At 33.6% G+C, this 21,226-nt stretch overlaps 2 protein-coding genes, 1 long non-coding RNA gene and 3 pseudogenes across 6 annotated transcripts; 1 reads left to right on the top strand and 5 right to left on the bottom strand.

Moving 5' to 3' along the window:
- Positions 1 to 44: 44 nt before the first annotated feature.
- Positions 45 to 1,873, bottom strand: LOC104699063 (AAA-ATPase At3g50940). The gene is made up of 3 exons (XM_019246777.2): positions 1,814 to 1,873; positions 639 to 1,641; positions 45 to 537 (listed from the first exon to the last, which is right to left on the bottom strand). The coding sequence occupies exons 2-3, from the start codon at positions 1,635 to 1,637 to the stop codon at positions 181 to 183; spliced, it is 1,356 nt and encodes a 451-aa protein (XP_019102322.2). The 5' UTR covers positions 1,638 to 1,641; positions 1,814 to 1,873; the 3' UTR covers positions 45 to 180.
- Positions 1,874 to 2,355: 482 nt separating this feature from the next.
- Positions 2,356 to 4,158, bottom strand: LOC109133339 (protein HYPER-SENSITIVITY-RELATED 4 pseudogene; annotated as a pseudogene). Its single transcript, XR_015559159.1, has one exon. The product of XR_015559159.1 is annotated as a protein HYPER-SENSITIVITY-RELATED 4 pseudogene (transcript).
- A 262-nt stretch (positions 4,159 to 4,420) lies between these two features.
- Positions 4,421 to 8,216, top strand: LOC104791326 (uncharacterized). 3 transcript variants are annotated; one of them, XR_015559158.1, is made up of 3 exons: positions 4,421 to 4,550; positions 7,561 to 7,588; positions 7,677 to 8,216. It is a non-coding gene; the product is annotated as an uncharacterized LOC104791326 (long non-coding RNA). The 3 variants fall into 3 exon arrangements; XR_015559156.1 differs by lacking the exon at positions 7,677 to 8,216 and having other exon boundaries at positions 4,425 to 4,550; positions 7,447 to 7,648; XR_015559157.1 differs by lacking the exon at positions 7,677 to 8,216 and having other exon boundaries at positions 4,425 to 4,550; positions 7,327 to 7,648.
- On the bottom strand, positions 4,840 to 7,358 carry LOC104791324 (protein HYPER-SENSITIVITY-RELATED 4). The gene has a single exon (XM_010517172.3). The coding sequence runs from the start codon at positions 6,638 to 6,640 to the stop codon at positions 5,051 to 5,053; it is 1,590 nt and encodes a 529-aa protein (XP_010515474.2). The 5' UTR covers positions 6,641 to 7,358; the 3' UTR covers positions 4,840 to 5,050.
- Positions 8,217 to 12,232: 4,016 nt separating the features above from the next.
- Positions 12,233 to 15,446, bottom strand: LOC104699061 (receptor-like serine/threonine-protein kinase SD1-7; annotated as a pseudogene).
- A 4,276-nt stretch (positions 15,447 to 19,722) lies between these two features.
- On the bottom strand, positions 19,723 to 20,322 carry LOC147942720 (S-locus-specific glycoprotein S13 pseudogene; annotated as a pseudogene).
- Between the last annotated feature and the right edge of the window lie 904 nt (positions 20,323 to 21,226).

Raw genomic sequence — 21,226 nt, 5'->3', positions numbered from 1 at the left:
ATAGGATTTATATAGTTGATAAATTCAATAAATCTCTGACCTCATAAAATAATATCATCCGTAACATTTTTATAACATCATAGTGTTAAACAAAGAAAGAATAGAAATTGTCTTTGACATAACAAAAATAAAAGAACTACTCAAATTTTTAAAATTATTTATTTTTGGCCTTTAGCTTCATCATTTACAACTTTTCTTGGCTTTTAAGAACTCAACTAGTCCTTGGAGTACCTTATCCACAGAATCACTCCTCATCAACTGTTCAGCTACTTCAGCTGGCGTAACTTGTGTTTCTCGGATCAATTCCTCAATCTGCTCGAAAGTTATATGATCATCAATCTCGAGATAATTTGAAGCCAAAACCTTAAAAGCAGCTGGTGTGCAATACGACATGTGAATCTGCATGTCCATACGTCCTGGCCTCAACAATGCTGGATCCAATCTTTCTCTGTAGTTAGTTGTGAACACTATGATCCGCTCGTTACCACAACTTGACCATAGTCCGTCTACAAAATTCAATAGACCAGAGAGTGTCACCTGAAAAACGACCAACCAAAACATTAGTTAATTATGAGTTTAGGCAAAGAAGCAAGACATACAAACATTAAAGTGATAGTGAATATCCAAAAATGCATCACCGCTTTATACAAGGTATCGTCGTTGTCATCTTCAGTAGTGCGATTTTTGAACTCGATTGAACAGTCGATATCTTCCACAACTAGAATGGAACGGTTTGCAGTAGACATAAGTAAAGTCCGAAGCTCAGCATTGCTTTTAAGCGAAGTGAAGTCTAAGTCATAGATATCAAAGTTAAGATGATTAGCTATGGCTGCGATCAAGCTTGATTTGCCAGTACCGGGTGGACCATACAACAAATACCCTCTCTTCCAAGCTTTTCCAACCCTCCCGTAAAAGCCTTTCCGCTGCACGAATCTATCGAGATCCTCCACCAAGTTTATCTTAACCTCGGGATCCATGGCGAGAGTGCGAAACGTGGAAGGATGGTCGAGAGTCACAGAGGTCCACTCCACCGAGTAAGAATCAACGGTGAAGATCTTCAAAGTCTTACGGTTTTGTTTCATCAACGCAGCTTGTTCCACCACGAACGGTAAGTAAGATTCAAGAACCACGTTCTTGAACTTCTTTCGGAAACTGAGCTCGTAACTACGCACTTCAGATCTCAAAGTGGAGTTGAGATCCCGCGGGTTACGAAAATCTTTTTTGTCGACATGGCGACAAACAAGGATCCAACTGAGCTTGACGCCATCAAAAGTATCCACAACTTGCTCATCACGTTCGACAGAGACACTGTAATGGCTCTGTTTCTCATGCTTGTTCACTTTGATTCTTCTAGTGGAATTAGATATCTTGGTGGCGAGGTAAGCCTCCGCAGCCTCAAACACTTGGTTGTGTTCATAACCTCCGAACTCTTCAATCACAGCAGTCATCTCAAAAGAAAAGTAGCTGAAGAATCTGCGAAAGCCGTAAGAGATAAACTCATGAACCTCGCCTGGCATGTATTCTTGAACCACTGATCGAGCTAGCATCGCGGCTGCAGCCACCGATACAACTGCCGTGAGAGCTGTTTTGGCGGTGGCTAAGTGAGATTCACTAGAGGATGAAGCAGAGGAACTCATTGCCCTTTCAATAAGAAAACAAAAAAAATTAGAGCCACTAACCAAGAACTAACCTAATTAAAAAACAAAGGTTAAAAAGGTTTACGTGGTAAATAAGTCTGATTCGACTAATAAAACGATGCTATGATGTGTACTAAAATTGAAATTCTAACAATTCAAAAAGAAAGAATTGATACCAGCACTTGTGCGATCTCACTGAACGAACTTTCACGATACCTCTCAGAAAATTAGGGATGAAGATGATTCTTTAATTGTGAAACGAATTGTATATAGTGGGCCAACATCTACGGCCCATTTGTTTTTTTTTGTCGTCTTCAATCACCGACCATGGAGGCCCATTCGGTAAGTATAGTTTCAATGACTTTATAGTTTCTTAAAATACGTAAGCTATTTTTTTTTTTTGACAAATTAACTCTCTTTTTTCAGAAAAAAAATTTCTCTGTTTGGTTAAGGGCAATTCTTCTTATCAATACCACTAAAATAAGTTAATTTTTCAAACACACTATTATTAGTTTTATTTTCCAAAAATACCATTTTTTCTTTCCTAATCCCAATAGTATATTAATGAAAATGTCTCTCATTCAAAACTTATTGATACTAATTAATATATAAAAATGTATAGAAAGATATAAACCATTTTTTTTTGCTAAGCTAGAAACTATTTTTTTTTTGTTGCTTTTCATGAAATAAAGAGTACGTACGTACGCATGGGAGAAGATATAAATAGGAACGGTTTATTTAAAAAAAAAAAATGTTCCAAGTAAAAAAAAAAACAGAGAGAAACATTGCTGAGAATTAGCTTATTCATCAACCTTTTCGTTTTTTCTTCACAACCGAATCTTTTTTCTTGTTTTTGGTTTCCTTGTTCTTCGCTAGTTGCTCCTCCAATTCTTGCTCTTCCTTTTTGGCCTTATCTTGTTCCATTTTGACCTTCTTGGCTTCCAAAAACTCGACCAAACCCTCAAGAATCTTATCAACAGAGTCATTCCTCATAAGTTGTTCCGCCACATCTGCTGGAGTAACCTCTATGGCCTCAATACATTCCTCGACCTTGGTGAAAAGCGGGTGCTCATTAATCTCTAGATAGTTTAATGCAAGAACCTTGAAAGCACTTGGCGTGCAGTACGACATGTGAATGTGCATATCCATACGTCCAGGCCTTAACAAGGCCGGGTCGAGTTTCTCTTTGTAATTTGTTGTGAATATTATGATTCGTTCTTCCCCGCAGCTTGACCATAGACCATCAATGAAATTTAGCAGTCCAGAGAGTGTCACCTTCTTCTTTCGTGATTTCACAGGAGCTTCTTCTTCGTCATCAGATTCATCAGCTGCCCTATTATTCAGTTTGACCGAGCAGTCAATATCTTCCACAATAATAATCGAACGGTTAGCAGTGGCAATCAACAACTGCCGTAGCTCACAGTTGTCGCGAACCGCAGTTAACTCTAAGTCATAAATATCAAAGTTGAGATGATTGGCCATGGCTGCGATCAAGCTTGACTTCCCTGTGCCTGGTGGACCGTATAACAAGTATCCTCTCTTCCAAGCTTTACCAACCCTCTTATAGTAGTCGCTCCGCTTTACGAACTTGTCTAGATCTTCCATCACACTTCTCTTGACATCTGAATCCATTGCTAGCGTCTTGAAAGTAGAAGGATGGTCAAGGGTAACAGAGGACCACGTGCCTGAGTACCAGCCTCTGTCGAGAGTGAAGATCTTGAGCTTTTTCTTCTCTTGCCTCATTAACGTGGCTCTTTTCACTATGAATGGCAAGTAAGATTCAAGGGCTATGTCTTTGAATTTCTTAGGGAAGTTGAGATGGAACGATCTGACCTCAGATCTGACTTTGTTTGACTCAACATGGCGGCAACGGAGGACCCAACGGAACTGGACGCCGTTGAAAGTGTCCACAACTTCCTCGTCACGTTCCACGGTGACGTCGTAGCTTTTTTCTTTGGCGTGTTTGCTCACTTTGATTTTCTTATTGGAAGGAGAGATCTTGGTGGCTAGATAGGCCTTGGCAGCCTCAAAGACTTCATTGCGAACGTATCCTTCATATTCTTCGATGGTTATTGTCATTTGAGAGGAAAAGTCAAGAACGAAGCGGCGGCGGAATTCATCTGAGATGTAGTGTCGCACCTCGTGAGGCACATAGTTTTGGACTAACGATCGAGCCATTACCGCGGTTTTGGCGACCGAAGTTGCGGTGGTGAGAACTTTCGAAACTTGTACCGACTTGGTTTTTTCTAGGATTTGTGCAAATATATCTGGATAATTTGCAGCATAAACCGAAACAGTTCGAGGTCGTTTTGACATTCCAAGTGTCGTGTGTCTACCGATACCCACATGCAAACGAGGTGGACAAGAAGGGGATGTTAGTGCCATTGAGACCTGATCTCAAAAACTAATTACGAACCAGTTCGATCGATCGTATCTCTTAGGTTAATTTGCCAAGTTTCTTGGGTGAGAAGAAAAGGTTTCTTCCGTAAACCGTGAACGAGAACGTCTTCTCTCAACGAGGAGGAACTTCCAAAAACTCTTTATATAATAGCTAGGAATTGACAAAAAAAAAAAAAAGATGAAAATAAACACGAAAAGGAAATAACACAAAAAGAAAATTAAGGAAAAAAGGAAGATGATAAAAATAATACAGTATATAGAGAAAAAATAAGAAAATTAAAACATGTACGGCCCATTTAATAAAGAAAGTATTATTAGCGTCAACGTATTGTGTTGTGTGCTAAAATTTATAGCCCATTTAATATCAAGTATAGGTAAAAAGTGGAAGAAAACTCGGTACCTTATTAAGAAATCAAAGTCGTCTTGGATCATATGGATCCGAGGAGCTATGAGTGGTTGATTTTGCAGACTTGAAAACAAATGGGATTCCACTCGGACTCCGCGCTAGGTTAGGTATTAACTCAATTTTTTGTCTCCTTTAATTTGTCTGCATTATTGGTTCTTCTTACTCTGTGTTTTCCTTATTCTTGCCTACTTGCGAGATCTCTAATTAAGGGGGTTTATGCTTTGAATTTTACTTTCTGATTTCTTGATTCATCAGACCGATTCTTGAAATCTTAGGACTAGATTATATAGGAATCTTGAACAGTAACTTTAGTCGATTATGTAGTTTCCAGAAACTGCAAAAGTCTTTGGAGTTGGAATAGAAAGAAATCTGTTTCTGATTAGTGAGAAATTATTATAACTGAATGATCGACTTAATTTAGTGGAATAAAATCATAATAAGATCATCATTCATTATATGACTTAATCCTTGTGTTTTTGGCTATTAATTACTTGAGCTCCTTTGTAATGTTGGATCATCCCAAAATAGATAGACAAATCAACGATTCTTCTCAGGCGATTTAATAATTAAGGTATTGATATATGTTCTGCCAAGTTCATGTTGCTCCTCATGTTTGGCTTTTATCTTGGTCGTTCTCCATCTTCTTGGCTTTTAATAACTCGACCAAACCTTCAAGGACCTTATCAACACGGTCGTTCCTCACTAGCTGCTGCTGTTCATCAACCTCTTCGGTTTTCTTGACTACCAAATGATCTTTTCCCTCGGTGGTCTTTGTCTTGTTCTCCAACTCTTGCCTTTCTTTCTTGGCCTTATCTTGTTCGTTTTCGATCTTCTTGACTTTCAAGAACTCGATCAGACCCTCAAGAACTTTATCAACAGTGTCATTCCTCATAAGCTGTTCAGCCACCTCTGCTGGGGTAACCTCAGTCGCCTCAATACCTTCCTCGACCTTGCTGAAAAGGTGGTGCTCTTTGATCTCTAGATAGTTTGAAGCAAGAGCTTTGAAAGTACTCGGTGTGCAGTAGGACATGTGAATGTGCATGTCCATACGCCCTGGCCTCAACAACGCTGGGTCGAGTTTCTCTTTGTAATTGGTTGTGAATATTATGATCCTTTCGTCACCGCAGCTTGACCATAGACCATCTATGAAATTTAACAATCCAGAGAGCGTCACCTTTTTATACCGTGGATCCTCCATTTCGTCAGGTTCGTCACTAGTCCTATCTTTCAGTTCTAGTGAACAATCGATATCTTCTACAATAAGAATCGAACGGTTAGCAGTGGCAATCAATAACCGCCGGAGCTCAGAATTGTTGTTAACCGCAGTCAACTCTAGGTCGTAGATATCAAAGTTGAGGTGATTGGCCATGGCTGCGATTAAACTTGATTTCCCAGTACCCGGTGGACCGTACAGCAAGTAACCTCTCTTCCAAGCTTTACCAACTCTCTTATAGTAGTCTCTCCGCTGCACAAATTGGTCTAGATCGTCCATCACATTTCTCTTGACATCTGAATCCATTGCTAGAGTTTTGAAGGTAGAAGGATGGTCAAGAGTAACAGAGGTCCACGCGTCAGAGTAATTCCCATACATGTTTTCAGGGGAGAGAGTGAAGATCTTGAGTGTTTTCTTCTCTTGCTTCAACGACGTGGCTCTTTTCACCATGAATGGCAGGTAAGATTCAAGAGCTATGTCTTTGAACTTCTTGTGGAAGTTAAGCTCGAATGATCGGACCTCAGATCTCAGCGTGGAGTTTAGATCCCGTGGGTTGTGGAAGTGCTTGGACTCGACATGGCGACAATGGAGGATCCACTGGAATTTGACCCCGTTGTAGGTGTCCACAACTTCCTCGTCACGCTCCACGGTGACATTGTAGTTGTTTTCTTTCTCGTGTTTACTCACTTTGATTCTTTTGTTAGAAGGAGAGATCTTGGTGGCTAGATAGGCCTCTGCAGCCTCAAAGACTTCATTGTGAGCAAAACCTTCAAATTCTTCGATGATTATCGTCATTTGGGAGGAGAAGTAACTAAAGATACTGCGGAAGCCATAGGAAATGTAGTTGTGCACCTCGTCAGGCAAATAATCTTGGACTAGCGATCGAGCCAGCATTGCCGTTGCAGCCACCGAAGCCGCGGTGGTGAGAACCGTCTTAGCCGTGGCCAGACGGGATTCCGCGGAAGAAGAGTCAGAGGAGCTCATCTTGTTTTCGATATCTCTTTAGTTTCTGAGTTGTGTTTAATTAACCCCAAAAAAACACAATCAGAATTTATGTATGATAGGTGGGAAGTGGGAACGGAAGACTAATGGACGCAAGGAAGTAGCGAGGATCCTTCCCATTGCCTACTACAACGTGGAAGTTTCTAAGTTATAAAATAACAAATAAAAAAGAAGAAGAAAAGTAAAAGAGTTTTAATGGGCTCCAATGACTTGTTCATGAGGTTTATTTGACTTAGTAAACAAATAAATGATCCGATCCATGCGTCGAACAAAAACAATACTAAAAGAATTAGTAAACAAAGACTGACTTAACGTGTGGATCACTCAATTCTTGTAAAAGCAGTTTTAGAGAAAATGTGAGTCTAGCAGAAAGAAACCGTGTCACTTCCACTCATTTAATCCAATAACGGTTAATAGTGTTTATGCATATAGAGGTTGCATACTGTATACATCAAATAGTAATATACATTACTATTAAATCAATTCCACCAGTTTCTTAAAATTTATTATTTTTCTATCTTCATCTTAATTCTAGGGGTATATATTATTTCTTAGAGATTAGGTTTTATGTTTCTAAAGGCTTCTCTGGTAGAAATCTCCGTTGGTAGTTTTTTGATTTTGTTGACTTGTCCAATTGCTGCCATAAATAACACTAAACTGTGGTGTAGACCATGTGTTTGACGTCAAGATAGAGAGGGACATTGTATATTGGTGTGGCATGTGTTCTTGCTTTTTGCCTTTTCTTCGGGAAATGATTAATAAACTAGTGAAACACCGATGGTTTACAGGACTGGTGAGAGACATACATGAGGGTTGTTCATACTCTTTTTCCGTTTTGGTTTTTGTGGATGCAATTGAGATTTCTCTCACACAATGTTTTTTACTTTTTAATTAATTTACAGCTTACAGAATTGAAAGCTCTATCCTGAGGTATGATTGTGAGATAATTGTAAACGTGCACACATATATCCATCTCTAGCTCTTGTATCATTAGACGCCTGGAAATGTTATTTTGTAGCTAAAGTTGGTGTAGGCTCTTACTGGAAAATGAGTTAATGTCATGCTAATTAAAGACAACTGGTTGTTCAAACAAATTCAGAAACAAGTACCTTGGGATCAATGATCAGAGTCAAGTGGCCTAAACAGAGTTACCTGAGAACGGATGCAAGCAATATCTGCTTCTTCCGCGGAAAGAACAAACACTCATTAAGAGGATCTTGACAAGATTGACTAGTTGTGCATGGTGATGGTGCAGTCACTGTATAGACCAATGCGCCTTTCCCTTGGGGACTAAAGGTTTATTGCACCATCAGCACTACTGTGCCAATCATAATTAAGGCATCATTTGGTAATAGTTTCCCAGCTTCCTTTGAATCAGTCTTGTGAATAACAAAAGTGACAAGTAAAAGATGAAACGAGCAAATTGTTTGAAAACCCTTCATATAATAGAAGACAGAGCAAAAAAACTCAATACGACTAGAATGGATTCGTTATTCATCTGATGTTACATGATTTTCTAAAATAAAACTCGATATCTTATATAATATTATAAGGTTTTTGTCGGCTTTTGCTAATAAGATGACACTTGGCATGTTATCTATCTAATATTTGTCTTCTTTTGTTGTTTGGACCTAATTAATTAAATTTATTTGTATTTTGGACCTAAATAATTAGAAACTCATAAAACAAACAAAATACTTTTAACATTTTCTTTTTCCCTTTTTCAATAAGAACCCTTCTAATCTAAAGCCACCATTTATCAGTTGGTGGTTTCATCATAGGAAAAAAGCTGATCATAGTGTATTCTAAAATTATAAATATGAGTTTCAATCTTATGTATGATTTTTTTTTTATCTCCCTTACGTATGATTAAGAGCAAAAACGGATTCTAAATTATATATAAAATTTATTTCTTGGTTTAAATATTATAAATGATTCATGGACAAAAAAGAATTCTAGATTATGTTAGACTGTGGGATGTTTATGTGTTCTTTAAATTCTCTTATAAATTCATAATTTTTTGGATTTTTATTTCTGCTTAGTTTATGGCCTTTAATGTTATATAATCTAATGGTGGGATGTTTTCTGTAAGTAATTTGATAATTGCTTACTCATTTATTTCCCATTAGATCTTACCAATTTTTTTTCCCAAAAAATAGAATTCATTCTGTTTTCCATGAAATTAGAATTCAATCCCTAATTACTCTCTTTTTAAAACAAATTTTCAGTTACTATTATTTAATTTCAGTCATTAGGTTCCTATAAAAAAATATATTATTTTATATAACTTTCCAAATTTCAATAGGTATTCTTGAATAATTTTAAAATTATTTTTGCAGGTTATCATGGTTTGTTGTTCACATTAATACTACATAGAAAAAAATTATGTGAGAATGTTTGACAAATTTATTTATTCATTAGAGTGTTTATGTATGTCTTTCCTACAATCCTACTCTCCATGAGCCGGTCCGGAAATTTTGGATGTCATAAGCCAATATTTAAAAAAAATCCATTTTTATAATTGTAAACAAAATTATAAAATATACTAATATAAAAAATTATTTTCATATTGTAGTTCGTTTATTGCTTGCACACACGTTTCTTTCTCTTTTCAATGTTTTCATGTTCATTTAAATATTTATATGAAAATAAATATTATATTACCAAATAACTCCATTATTCTTTTAAAACTTTTCAGATATGGAAATTAGAATTCAATCCCTAATTACTCTCTTTTTAAAACAAATTTTCAGTTATTATTATTTAATTTCAGTCATTAGGTTCCTATATAACATTATTTTTATATATCTTTCCAAATTTCAATAGGTATTCTTGAATAATTTTAAAAATATTTTTGCAGGTTATCATGGTTTGTTGATCACATTAATACTACATAGAAAAAAATTATGTGAGAATGTTTGACAAATTTATTTATTCATTAGAGTGTTTATATCTCTTTCCTACTCTCCATGAGCTGGTCCGGCAATTTTGGATGTCATAAGCCAATATTTTTTAAAAATCTGTTTTTATTATTGTAAACAAAATTATAAAATATACTAATATAAAAAATTATTTTAATTATTTTCATATTATAGTTTGTTTATTGCTTGCACACACTTTTCTTTCTCTTTTCAATGTTTTCATGTTCATTTAAATATTTATACGAAAATAAATATTATATTACCAAATAACTCATTATTCTTTTAAAACTTTTCGAATATGGAAACTTTTTTATTAGAGTTAATAACTGAACTTATTTTTCTTACATAAAAAACCTAAAATTTTTGGCCTAAAATATGCCCCAAAAAATGGATGCCCTAATCTTTAACTTCACTTGCTTAGCCTATGGGTATAGCCTTGAACCATGTTTTATTTTTACTTCAGGGTTGTCGTGTTTGTTGGTTGTGTTAATATTACTATGTCATGAGAAAAATGAATCTATATCATGATTTAATATGTTGGGCATTTTAGGTTTTGTTCTTTTCTTATATTTTAGAATTTCATTTTTTTTTCTTTTGGACATTCATGTGGCAAAGCAGGATAAAACTTCTTCTTACTAGACGATGCATAGGAGTTTCTCCATTGTAAATTTAGTTTCTTAGTAGTCTTCATCTTTAAGCAAAAAAAACGTATTTAAAACTATTATAAAAAAGGAAAATTTTATGTTTACTATCATATGCTTAAAAAATCATGTTGTTAAGCTTTTGATGTCTTTTTATATCATGGTACGATATGAGTTGCATATTTCTATACTATATCTGATTAATTTGAGTTCTATAGTGTTGAGTAGTATATGCTAATTGTATATTGGTATCATATATTTTTAAGAATCTTAATATCAAATAGCTTTAGAATTAACCATCTTAGAAATAAAAGAACAAAACAAATTCCTATAACAATTTCCACTTTCACATGTAATAGTTTACTTTCTATGAAATTTTATTATGATGACATTTGACATTATAATATTCTACGGGTTGTCTTCTAAGTAGATATGACAAAATGATTATTCATTTTATTCAATTGCATCTATGATGATGATGAAATAAAACCATTGAATGTTTATAATCATCCAAAAATTAGTGTAATTTTTTTATAACTTTATTTACTTGGATTCATTTTCATTATTGAAATTTCGTAAAAACAATTTTAACTTGTATTAGAATGTATAAATAATAAATTCTATTATGAGGGAGCAATGTGATTGCATTTTTTACCTCACTAAAAATTAACTGGTAAAAATATTTATTAAGTTCATTTTTGTTTATCTAAATTTCATATTAAGATTGTATTCATGTAAATTATATTCTAAAATTACATTTTCAGTAGATTTCGAATTGGTAATAGAAATTGTGCAAACTCAAGCGACAAAAGAAAAACGATGGTGAATGGTGAAGACCATCTGCATTGGTAGTTTGTTCTAGAGTTTCTAATAATTAAAATAAATGAAAAAGAATAATATTATTTAAATTGAAAAAGAGAAAATTGATTCTCAAGGTTTAACATATAATGACACATGTCATTATCTAAGTAGCTAGATTTTATTATAATAAACTAAATCCACAAAAATCTAAAATCTTAGTTAAATAGTTTATTTTGTTATTTATAATTATTAAAAATTTTAATAGTCATAAAATAAAATTAGCTTTCTAACAAGTTCCAATATGCATAATTTTAAACAATATATTTAATTATGTAAAATTAATATTAGTTGATACAATAAAAATATTAGTATGATTAAACAAATTACGAGAGTTGTAAAAAAAATTAGTATCGTGAAACTTTCTTAAACTATATTAGTATATATAATTTTATTATTGATAATACATATATGATATGAAAAATAACTACTTAATAGAATTAAATATAATTAATAATCAATTTAATATGTTTTAAATTACTAATAATTTTGTATTTATTATTTAAGATCAAATGCAAAGAAAAATAACAAAATAAGTATTCAAAGAAAATTATATTAAAAATATTAAGTTACAGAATTAATGAAAATATTATATTGACGAGAAACTCACCAATGACCACACACTATAAGAAAAATGTTCTCAAATTTCTCTACATTAAAAAATAATATTATACAATGAGAAACTTAATGAGTTTTTAATTAATGCACAGACTCTAATATGTATTGAAAATCTAAAGAGAGAAAAACCATAAACTCTACCATGCAATCAAAATTTTCTCCATGTACTACTATATATAAAAGGAAAACTCAAGTAACACTTAATAAATAAACCCAAAAAACTAAAATGATCAGTATATTTTTAAAATCATAAAAATAATCATTGCTGAATAACAAATAAAAACTAATAATTTCCAAATTTCTAAAATTGAACAACACTATAACCTAAACCGATTAAACCGATGACTTCTAGTATATATATATATATATATATTATTTTGTTTCTAAGCTTGACAAGTCTCTTACCAAAAACTTAATTATTTGTTTAAAACTATTTAAGCTAGTAAATAGAATCTATGCATCACACGATAACATATGACATAATTTATAAAATTCGGAACAATATCTGTGATACAGACATTACAAATGAACTCTTAGAAACTTGACATATTATTTCAATATCATGTTTATATCACATCACCGACTTATGATGGACGATAAGGTAACTTGATTTATGGATGTAGACTCTTTGACCGTCGACGAGGAAGCCATGTCGCTGAGAAATCTAGCATAAAAATAGTTTGGCTTCTTTGGTATAGGAATTTCCATCATCGTGGTTGCGAGCAACTGTCGTCTACATCTTGTTGAACACAGAGTAGAGCAACTTGTATACATCTCACGACCTCCTCTTCAACCAGTGAAGAATCTACAAAGTTCGGATCAACAACCTGTAAACTGTTCCCCTCATCAAAGTGCCTCCATACCTTTTACAAGATAACAAACCACATATTTAAAACTTTTGTAACCTTTTTGGTATTAGAACATCTATATATAATAGCAAACCCACTTTTGGGGGTCAACTTTAATCTAATGGATGAGATTGTTTCTATTATCTTATCTAACGGTTTAAAATTATTGATGATCCCGATAGTTGCAAGTTTTTTTTTCCAATAATCGTGTTTCTTCGTCGTACCTCCATCTTTTAAAAATCGCACCTATTAAACCTTTTGTTAATGATCTCAAAAGTTGCAATGTTTCGGTCCAACAATTGTGTTTTTTCGTTGCACCCCCAGCTTTCCATGTTGGCACCCGTTAGTTTTCACACCATTTTTTTACACCTATTTATTTATATAAAGTTGCAATGTTTTGATCCAACAATTGTCGTACTCCTAACTTTCAATGGTTGCTAGTTAGTTTTCACACCTCTTTGTTTTGATATATATACATATTTTTATGGACTTTGAAAAAAGTTTTTGTTCTTTGAGTATTGTTAATGATCTCAAAAGTTGCAAAGTTTCGGTCCAACAATTGTGTTTTTTCGTTGCACCTCCAGCTTTCTATGTTGGCACCCGTTAGTTTTCACACCCTTTTGTTTTATACCGCTTTGTTTATATAAAGTTGCAATGTTTTGATCCAACAATTGTGCTTCTTCGTCGTACCACTAGCTTTCAATGGTTGCACTTGTTAGTTTTCGCACCTTTTTGTTTCACACATTTGTTTCACACTTCTTTGTTTTCTTTGTTTTTTTTCCAATAATCGTGTTTCTTCGCCGTACCCCCATCTTTTAAAAATCACACCTATTAAACCTTTTGTTAATGATCTCAAAAGTTGCAATGTTTCGGTCCAACAATTGTGTTTCTTCGTTACACCCCCAGCTTTCCATGTTGGCACCCGTTAGTTTTCACACCATTTTGTTTTACACCTATTTATTTATATAAAGTTGCAATGTTTTGATCCAACAATTGTGTTTAGTCGTCGTACTCCTAGCTTTCAATGGTTGCACTTGTTAGTTTTCACACTTTTTTTTTTCACACCTCTTTGGTTTCACACTCTTTGTTTTGATATATATACAAATTTTTATGGACTTTGAAAAGAGTTTTTGTTCTTTGAGTATTGTTAATGATATCAAAAGTTGCAAAGTTTCGGTCCAACAATTGTGTTTTTTCGTTGCACCTCCAGCTTTCTATGTAGGCACCCGTTAGTTTTCACACATTTTTGTTTTACACATTTTTGTTTATATAAAGTTGCAGTGTTTTGATCCTACAATTGTGTTTCTTCGTCGTACCCCTTGATTTCAATGTTTGTACTTGTTAGTTTTTGCATCTTTTTGTTTCACACGTCTTTATTTTCATATTTTTGCATCTTTTCGTCGTACCTCCATCTTAAAAAATCGCACCTATTAGTTTTTCACATTTTTTTTTACCCTTCTATGTTTTACACCTTTATATTTTACACCTCTTTGTTTATTATATATAAACCTTTATGGAATATAAAAACAAGTTTCGAATTTATTGTTTTCTGAGTATTTTTTATACTTACAAGTTAATAAATAAAATCATAGATTTATATGTTTATATATTATAGCAAACTCACTGTTAGGGGTCAATTTAAATATAACTGATGAGACTATTTTTATTATCTCATCTAACTTTTTATATTTGTTAATGATCTTAAAAGTTGCAATATTTTGATCCAACAATTGTGTTTCTTCGTCGTATTCCCAGCTTTCAATGTTCACATTTGTTAGTTTTCGCATATTTTTGTTTCATACCTCTTTGTTTATATATATATATATATATTTTTTATGGACCTTGAAAAGAGTTTTTGTTATTTGACTATTGTTTAATACCTCCAAATTTGAAAATTCAGAGTATTATTTTCTTTCAATTTATTTATCAACATTAATTCACTCATCTTTATTAAAATAATTGGATTGTTTTATTTATTGATTCATTCATCTAACTTTTGCTTGGTGTCGCTTTCCATCTAACTGTATTGATCATCTCTTTCAAATATTAATTTAGGTAATTAATTGTGGTTTCTAATTTTTCATAGATTTATATTTTTAGTCAATTTTTGGTTGCAGTTGCAGCTATGAGCTCTTTCTCCCTGATTCTCTTATTCTTTTTTATAAATTTCGATAGAATAATGATTTAAATTTTATTCTATGTGAATATCTTTCAAAATTGATTATCTTAGTATGATTCGGTAAATCTAGATTTATATATCTTTAATATTATTCTCTTATTGTCACTTAATCGATTTTCCATTTTATATATATAACAAATACTTTATTTAACTAATTTGGTTAATTCATCTTAGTTATTATTTATGACTTTTATATTATACAGTTAAAAAATTACCAAAAAAATTTCACTCGAAATGTGAAATTAACAATGTTAATCATTTCAAGTTTTCACTTTGGAGTGCGGTAACGCATGGACCGACATCCTAGTATTGTATAATAGTATATCAAGGTTGAGTCTTATTTACGTAGTCAAGCATACTATCACCATGGTAATAGTTGCAAAACTGGATGTTCCGCTTCCCAGTTACGATTTCAAGAAGGGTCACCCCAAAGCTAAATATATCTGATCTCTCCGACATTTTTCCATGTAACGCGTACTCTTCGGACATATAACTACTAATGTAGTATGGATATGAAAATAGAAATTATGAGTGTCTTCTTATTATCTAAAAGAAATATTATTTACGACAAAGACTTTATATTTTCGAAGATAATACAGTATTATATCATAATGAGTTAGTTTTGATTACTAACCGTGTACCAACTGCTCTATTGGTCGTAGCTTTCGTCTCACCAGAATCAAGAAGTTTGGCCATCCCAAAATCTGATATTTTTGGGATCATACCTTTACCGAGTAAGATATTACTCGGTTTGATGTCTCTATGAATTATCGCCGGCCGGTGTCACATAATTGTGGAGATAGGATAGCCCACAGACAATACCCTTGATGACGAAGTATCTTTTCTCCCAATTAAGTAACGAGATTTGAGTTTTATCTATCCATCACAAAACATATTACATTAATTTATTTGGTTTCAAGCTCAATGCTACTAAGAAACATAAAATTCAGGCGCGGTTTTAAGGGCTGTGCAGGAAGGTGCATGAGAACATTGCTCTAATACACTACAAGAAAAGTTGTTTATAGACACAAATTTTTTTGTAGCTACGCCCATAATTTCGTGGCTATTTGGCCAATATCCACAAAAAGCCACAAAATGTTTTTATGTCTTTGAACTCGTAGCTATCTGATAATTGTGTCTATTCGCGGAAGCGTTGCTACGAACTAGCCACAAAATATTTTGCGGCAAATAGCCACACATTGCAATACAAGATGTCGTAGCTATTTAACATTTTATGACTTTTTATGGTTATTTTAGACACGATTAATCACAAATAAAGTCATGGCTATCTGATTAATTTGATTAAAAAAAAATTAAAACACAAAATACAAAAACAAAATTCATCGTGAAGCCATTGCCGCAGGACCACCGCCAACAACCCGTCGCAGGACCACCGCCAACAACCAGTTGCAGGACCAAACCCCATCAGATGAAATGCTGCCACTGGAACTCCGGGAAAGAGAAGACGAGCACAAAAAACCTCCAACCTCAGCCACAAAGGATTTAACCCAACCACCGGGGATCGTCCGTAATCCGGCAAAAAGCAGATCTTAGAAACCGGATCTAATCTCATAAGCTTAAGCGATGAAATCGGAGAACTGGTTTTGCCGTCACCACCCTCAACTGCGAGATCAACCGCTAGGTATCCGTCACAGAGATCACCGGAGCCGTGAAACTCTAGCCACCTTCGCTTCAGGCCAGAGAAGTAACTCGGGGACGTTCCTAAGTGCATCCGCCGCCACCTGCTGCATCTTCCAGCGATCGGATATGTGAGGAAATGGGAAGCAAACTTTTTAATTTTTCCATAAGAAGGATGGGATTGATTTTCTCATAAGGATGAAAACGATAATAAGTAAAAGAGGAGAGAGATACGAAGAGAAAAGGAGAAAGGAGCTGAAGAGTTTTAGCCAAAAGAAAGAAAAAAAGAAGGAGAAGATTTCATCCATTGGATTGAATCTATCAATGGTGGAGAATAAGCCAAAGCTCAATCCTTGTCTCTATGTATTAGCCAATGAGAGGCTTTTTAGTTTTTTTTTTTTTGGTTTTGTAGTTTTTGCCTTTTTGGTTTACCTTTTATGTATGAATATTAAATTTAAGGTTAAACTGTTTAAGTTACACATATATGTATATATATTATAATTGAGTTGTTGGTTTAGAAATTTAAATTTATAAATAAATACTTTTTTTTTGTAAAGTAGATATGTAAATTGCTTTAATGTTATTGGTTTTGTGTATATATAGTGAGTTCTGTTTTGGTTTAACCATTTTTGATTTCATTTATATTTTTAAGAGTTTTAAAGCTAAATAGGGTTTAAAGTAGTTTATGATTAATTTAAAATATGTGATATATATATATATATATAAATTAATGTGGGGTTATGATTCAAAGTTTGAAAAATATTTGATTAAAAAAAATAGATTTAGATATATTATAATAATTATATGTGTTTCTTAGAGTTAAAAGTTTGATGGTTTGTGTTTGTAATTTAAAGTTTCGTATAGCCACATATATATATATGTGAAAATTTTGTGGCTATCTTCCTAAAATAAATCAAATTAGATAGTTTCTAATATTTTGTGGTTTTTTTGTAGCTATTAGTCACGACTTAGCCATGAATTAGATTTGTAGCTAAATAGACACAAATTTGCTACGATATAGCTACAAACTAGACACGATAATATTTTGTGTCAGAATTGTGGCTAACATATGATGGCTACAATTTTTTTGTAGCTCAATTGTGGCTTTGGACAGTTTTTCTGGTAATGAATATTATATTTCTATTTTATTTCTTGTTCAAGGCCTAACATATTTAAATAGAGTCCAACTTTTCAAGTTGTTTTAATGTATAGGATAGGACTAAAAAAAATGCCACATGGCCCATAGTACTTTTGAGCTGAGCTTATTCAAATGCATATTAAAATTTTATATAACTAAATGTCTCATGTTTAGCCAAAAATGTTAATTAATATATATATATATATATATTATTTTTTATTTTTTATTAAATATATACTTGTCTTTCGATCACAACAAGAAATAGGTTAGTTTTCAAACAAATAGAAAAACATAGGGTAGTAGTTTTCAAAGTGGATAGGGTATTTTAAATTCATTTAAAATATAAAAAAGTATATCTATATACTAACCGAAAATATAGTAATTGAGGCTGGAGTTTTCCAAATATTCGTAGACTAAAAGTTGTTCTCGATTCTCCAAGCAGCACCCCTGCAAGCGCACTAAGTTTTTGTGGATTACGTTTGATATGGTTTGCACCTCGGTTTTGAATTCGTTGATTCCTTGTGACGATGTAATAGCTAATCTTTTCACCGCCACAGTAGTCTTGTTAGGCAATGTTCCCTATTATCACATAATTTTAATCAGAATTATTGATGAAAAGATTCGAGTCATCCATTATAATTGGTTTTTCTAACCTTGTAAACTACACCGAAACCACCTTTTCCAAGCTTATTAGCTTCGGAGAAATGATTGGTTGCTTCAGCAACATCAGTAAAACTCATTAAGTCAAATTTGGTTTGACCTGCTACCTCGTTCATTACCGTTGTATTAGTTGATCCTAAGCATTAAAAAAACATGAAAACAATCAAAGAAAAAAAATAAAAATAAAGTTACAACCAAAAAAATAGTTTAAAAAAATATATATACTGTACCATGATGAGTTATTATGGTTCGCTTGTGCCGTTTCCAACAGTAGTATGTGGCGAATGTAGCTAGTGCTACTCCTACGAGTCCGATAATAGTGATGAATGTAACCTTTAACGCGTCCATACCCTTACCTTTTGTACTGTTGTTCTTCTTCGACTCATCATCACCTGATAAAAATACAAATGAACAAAAAAAATTAATCGAAATTTGTTCTATACTACAAATGAACAAAAATAATAATCGAAATTTGTTCTATAATATAGATGAAACTGGTTTAGGCCCAAACCAATCTATGAGAGGGTTGTATTAGAGTATAGATGAAATTGGTTTATGTTGCTAATCCCGGTTTAGTCAATGTAATGCATATATAAGAAGTAAATGTAAAATGTTGAGATTAAGTTGAATGAGAATGAGTTTTTGATATTCGTTTGTAACAAACATTTTTGCTCTCTCGTTCATTTAACAGGTTGTGGTCGCGTAACTTCGTCGGTGTTATTATTATTATTATTAGATCAATATATCTAGTTATGAAATTACCGAACAAGGTTTTAAGAGATCTGAATCTGATCATGGGATTTACAAAATATTTTACTCATCAGTAACTAGATATAAACTGTATTTTTAGATTTCAAAAGGTTTGATGGACTCACCGTGATCTATAGCAGCCACTTTCACATACAGGTCTCGACCACCGACACCGTAGTTTTCGAAGTCGTTGAGTGTTCCGGTCCACATGACACAACCGACCTGGCCTTTTCTTATACCGACATAAGCGTACGCGATACAAACACAATTCGAAAGACAACGGATCTCGCAGTTTTGCTTTCCAATTCCTACAGCCACAGTTACACCTCTAGTATCCGGCAACTTCATATTCTTTAGCTGTAAAAACTGATCTCCGGTGCAGTTCAGTCGCGTCTTCCTTTGACACCCACCTTGCCAATCCATTAACGCCCTGTTCTCATTGAAAGCTGGATCGAACCCTTTTATACAATTACACCGCAGGCCCGACGTCGTATTTTTCGAAGAGTAACTATTAGGCCCACATGTTTGATATAAATGTTTTTCATAATTATGATACCAAGACGAGATCCATTGCATTGTTTCAGGTATCCACGTGAATAGTTCAAGTGAATCTCTTGCCAATGTCAATCTTGAGTTGTTGTTTTTGCCTGTCATTACGAAACCGACGTAGGAGACGTTCCCCCAAACTGAGCTTACGTAGGTAGGTGAAAACTCAAGCGGTTTGTCACCAAAGCGTATTCCATCCCACAGATCGCTCCGGTAAATATGCTTCGAAGTTTCTTGCACCACTAGAAAAAGCTCATAGAGCCCTGCTTAGTTTTCAAGTTGGAAGGAATAACCAGTGTTTGACGGATTATCAGGATCCCAGGATGTAAGGGCTTCCTTGGTTCCAGTTTTTAGATCCATTCCCAGTTTCATCTCCGGTACTAATGTATCCGTGGGAAAATCGAAGCTCTGCCACAAAAACCCATCGGGGTCGTCGTTATTGGAGTCTTTCACCACGAAGTTTCCGTTATCAAGAAGCTGTGCCACCATTGGAGATCTCACGCCTCCTCTGTTAATAGTGGTCGACCAGACATGAAAATTATTCTCATCTGAAAGAACGAGATCATCGTCGGAGAATTGGAGTGTTCCTACTGACAAGTAGAAAGGCTGATATCTGTTGGCGACCCATATACGTGTTTTCTTAGGATCGTTCTTGTACTATATACCCAGATACCAATGTGGGGTATGCTCAGAGGCAGAGCGAAAAAGACCTAGCTCAAAAACATTTCCAGGAGACACGATCGTTTAATTAGCTGAGATGGTTCGATTTTCTCCTGTGGACAATGAACAGGAAGGTGGAAGCCTAAATAAGATCAGGGATGAAAGTAAGATGACCAAGGTACGATAACTTAACTTGGTTGTTCTCATGTTTTTTTTTTCTGTTACAGTGACAATATTGTGTTTCTGCATCTCATCTAACCAAGGACGAAGCATATTATAATGTTTGGAAAATTATCTATACCTAATTTTTTTAAAATACATATCAGTTTTTCAACAACACTCCATATGTCACATTACTTAATTGCAACTATAAATTTTTCTAATTTTTCAACAACACAACATATGGTTCATAACCTAAAGCCTTAAAGATATGCGTAGAGGTTGTTTATAATGAGTGTCAATTTTTTTTTTAACTAATATTTAAATCGCAATATCAAATTTTACAACATCTTTTAAACATTTTCCCTCAGACAACTAAAAGTCTAACATACATCATCTGTACTTTTGCTTTATTTTATCATATGATATTAATGCTTAGATTTATATTATGGGCTAATAATAATATTAGTCGAACATGTTCTTTTCAGGCACCCACCCCCACAGTCCCACTAAAGATCAATTTGGATACTGTGAGATGAACATAAATACGCCGAATGATCGACTGCAAAACAAACCCTTTGTACGATACGTTCTATCACTACTCTAGTTATCGACTTATCGTTATAGCTGCACATATATAATTTTATCTATCTGAATTTAAATGATTACCATATGTACGCGTAACTTCAACTACCAATCATTTTGCACAAATCGACGGAATGCGAGTACCATATATAGAAACATAAAATATACGTGTCTGATGTCTCTCATTCATAATTAATTAATTCTTTTTATTTACCAGTGATATTCAAATAAGCTAGTTTTTTTTTAAGAGCTTAGTTTTGTTTGCACAATGCATTTCTTTGTAGGGCACATTTGTTGTATAACCAAAATCACTAATATAATTAAGAATATAACCGTATATTTGAAAAAATTAAGAAACAAACATAGA

Source organism: Camelina sativa, chromosome 6, assembly GCF_030686135.1.
Source record: "Camelina sativa cultivar CO46 ecotype springtype chromosome 6, ASM3068613v1".
Classification (NCBI taxonomy): Eukaryota; Viridiplantae; Streptophyta; class Magnoliopsida; order Brassicales; family Brassicaceae; genus Camelina; species Camelina sativa.
This window is presented reverse-complemented; position numbering and strand designations above follow the sequence as displayed.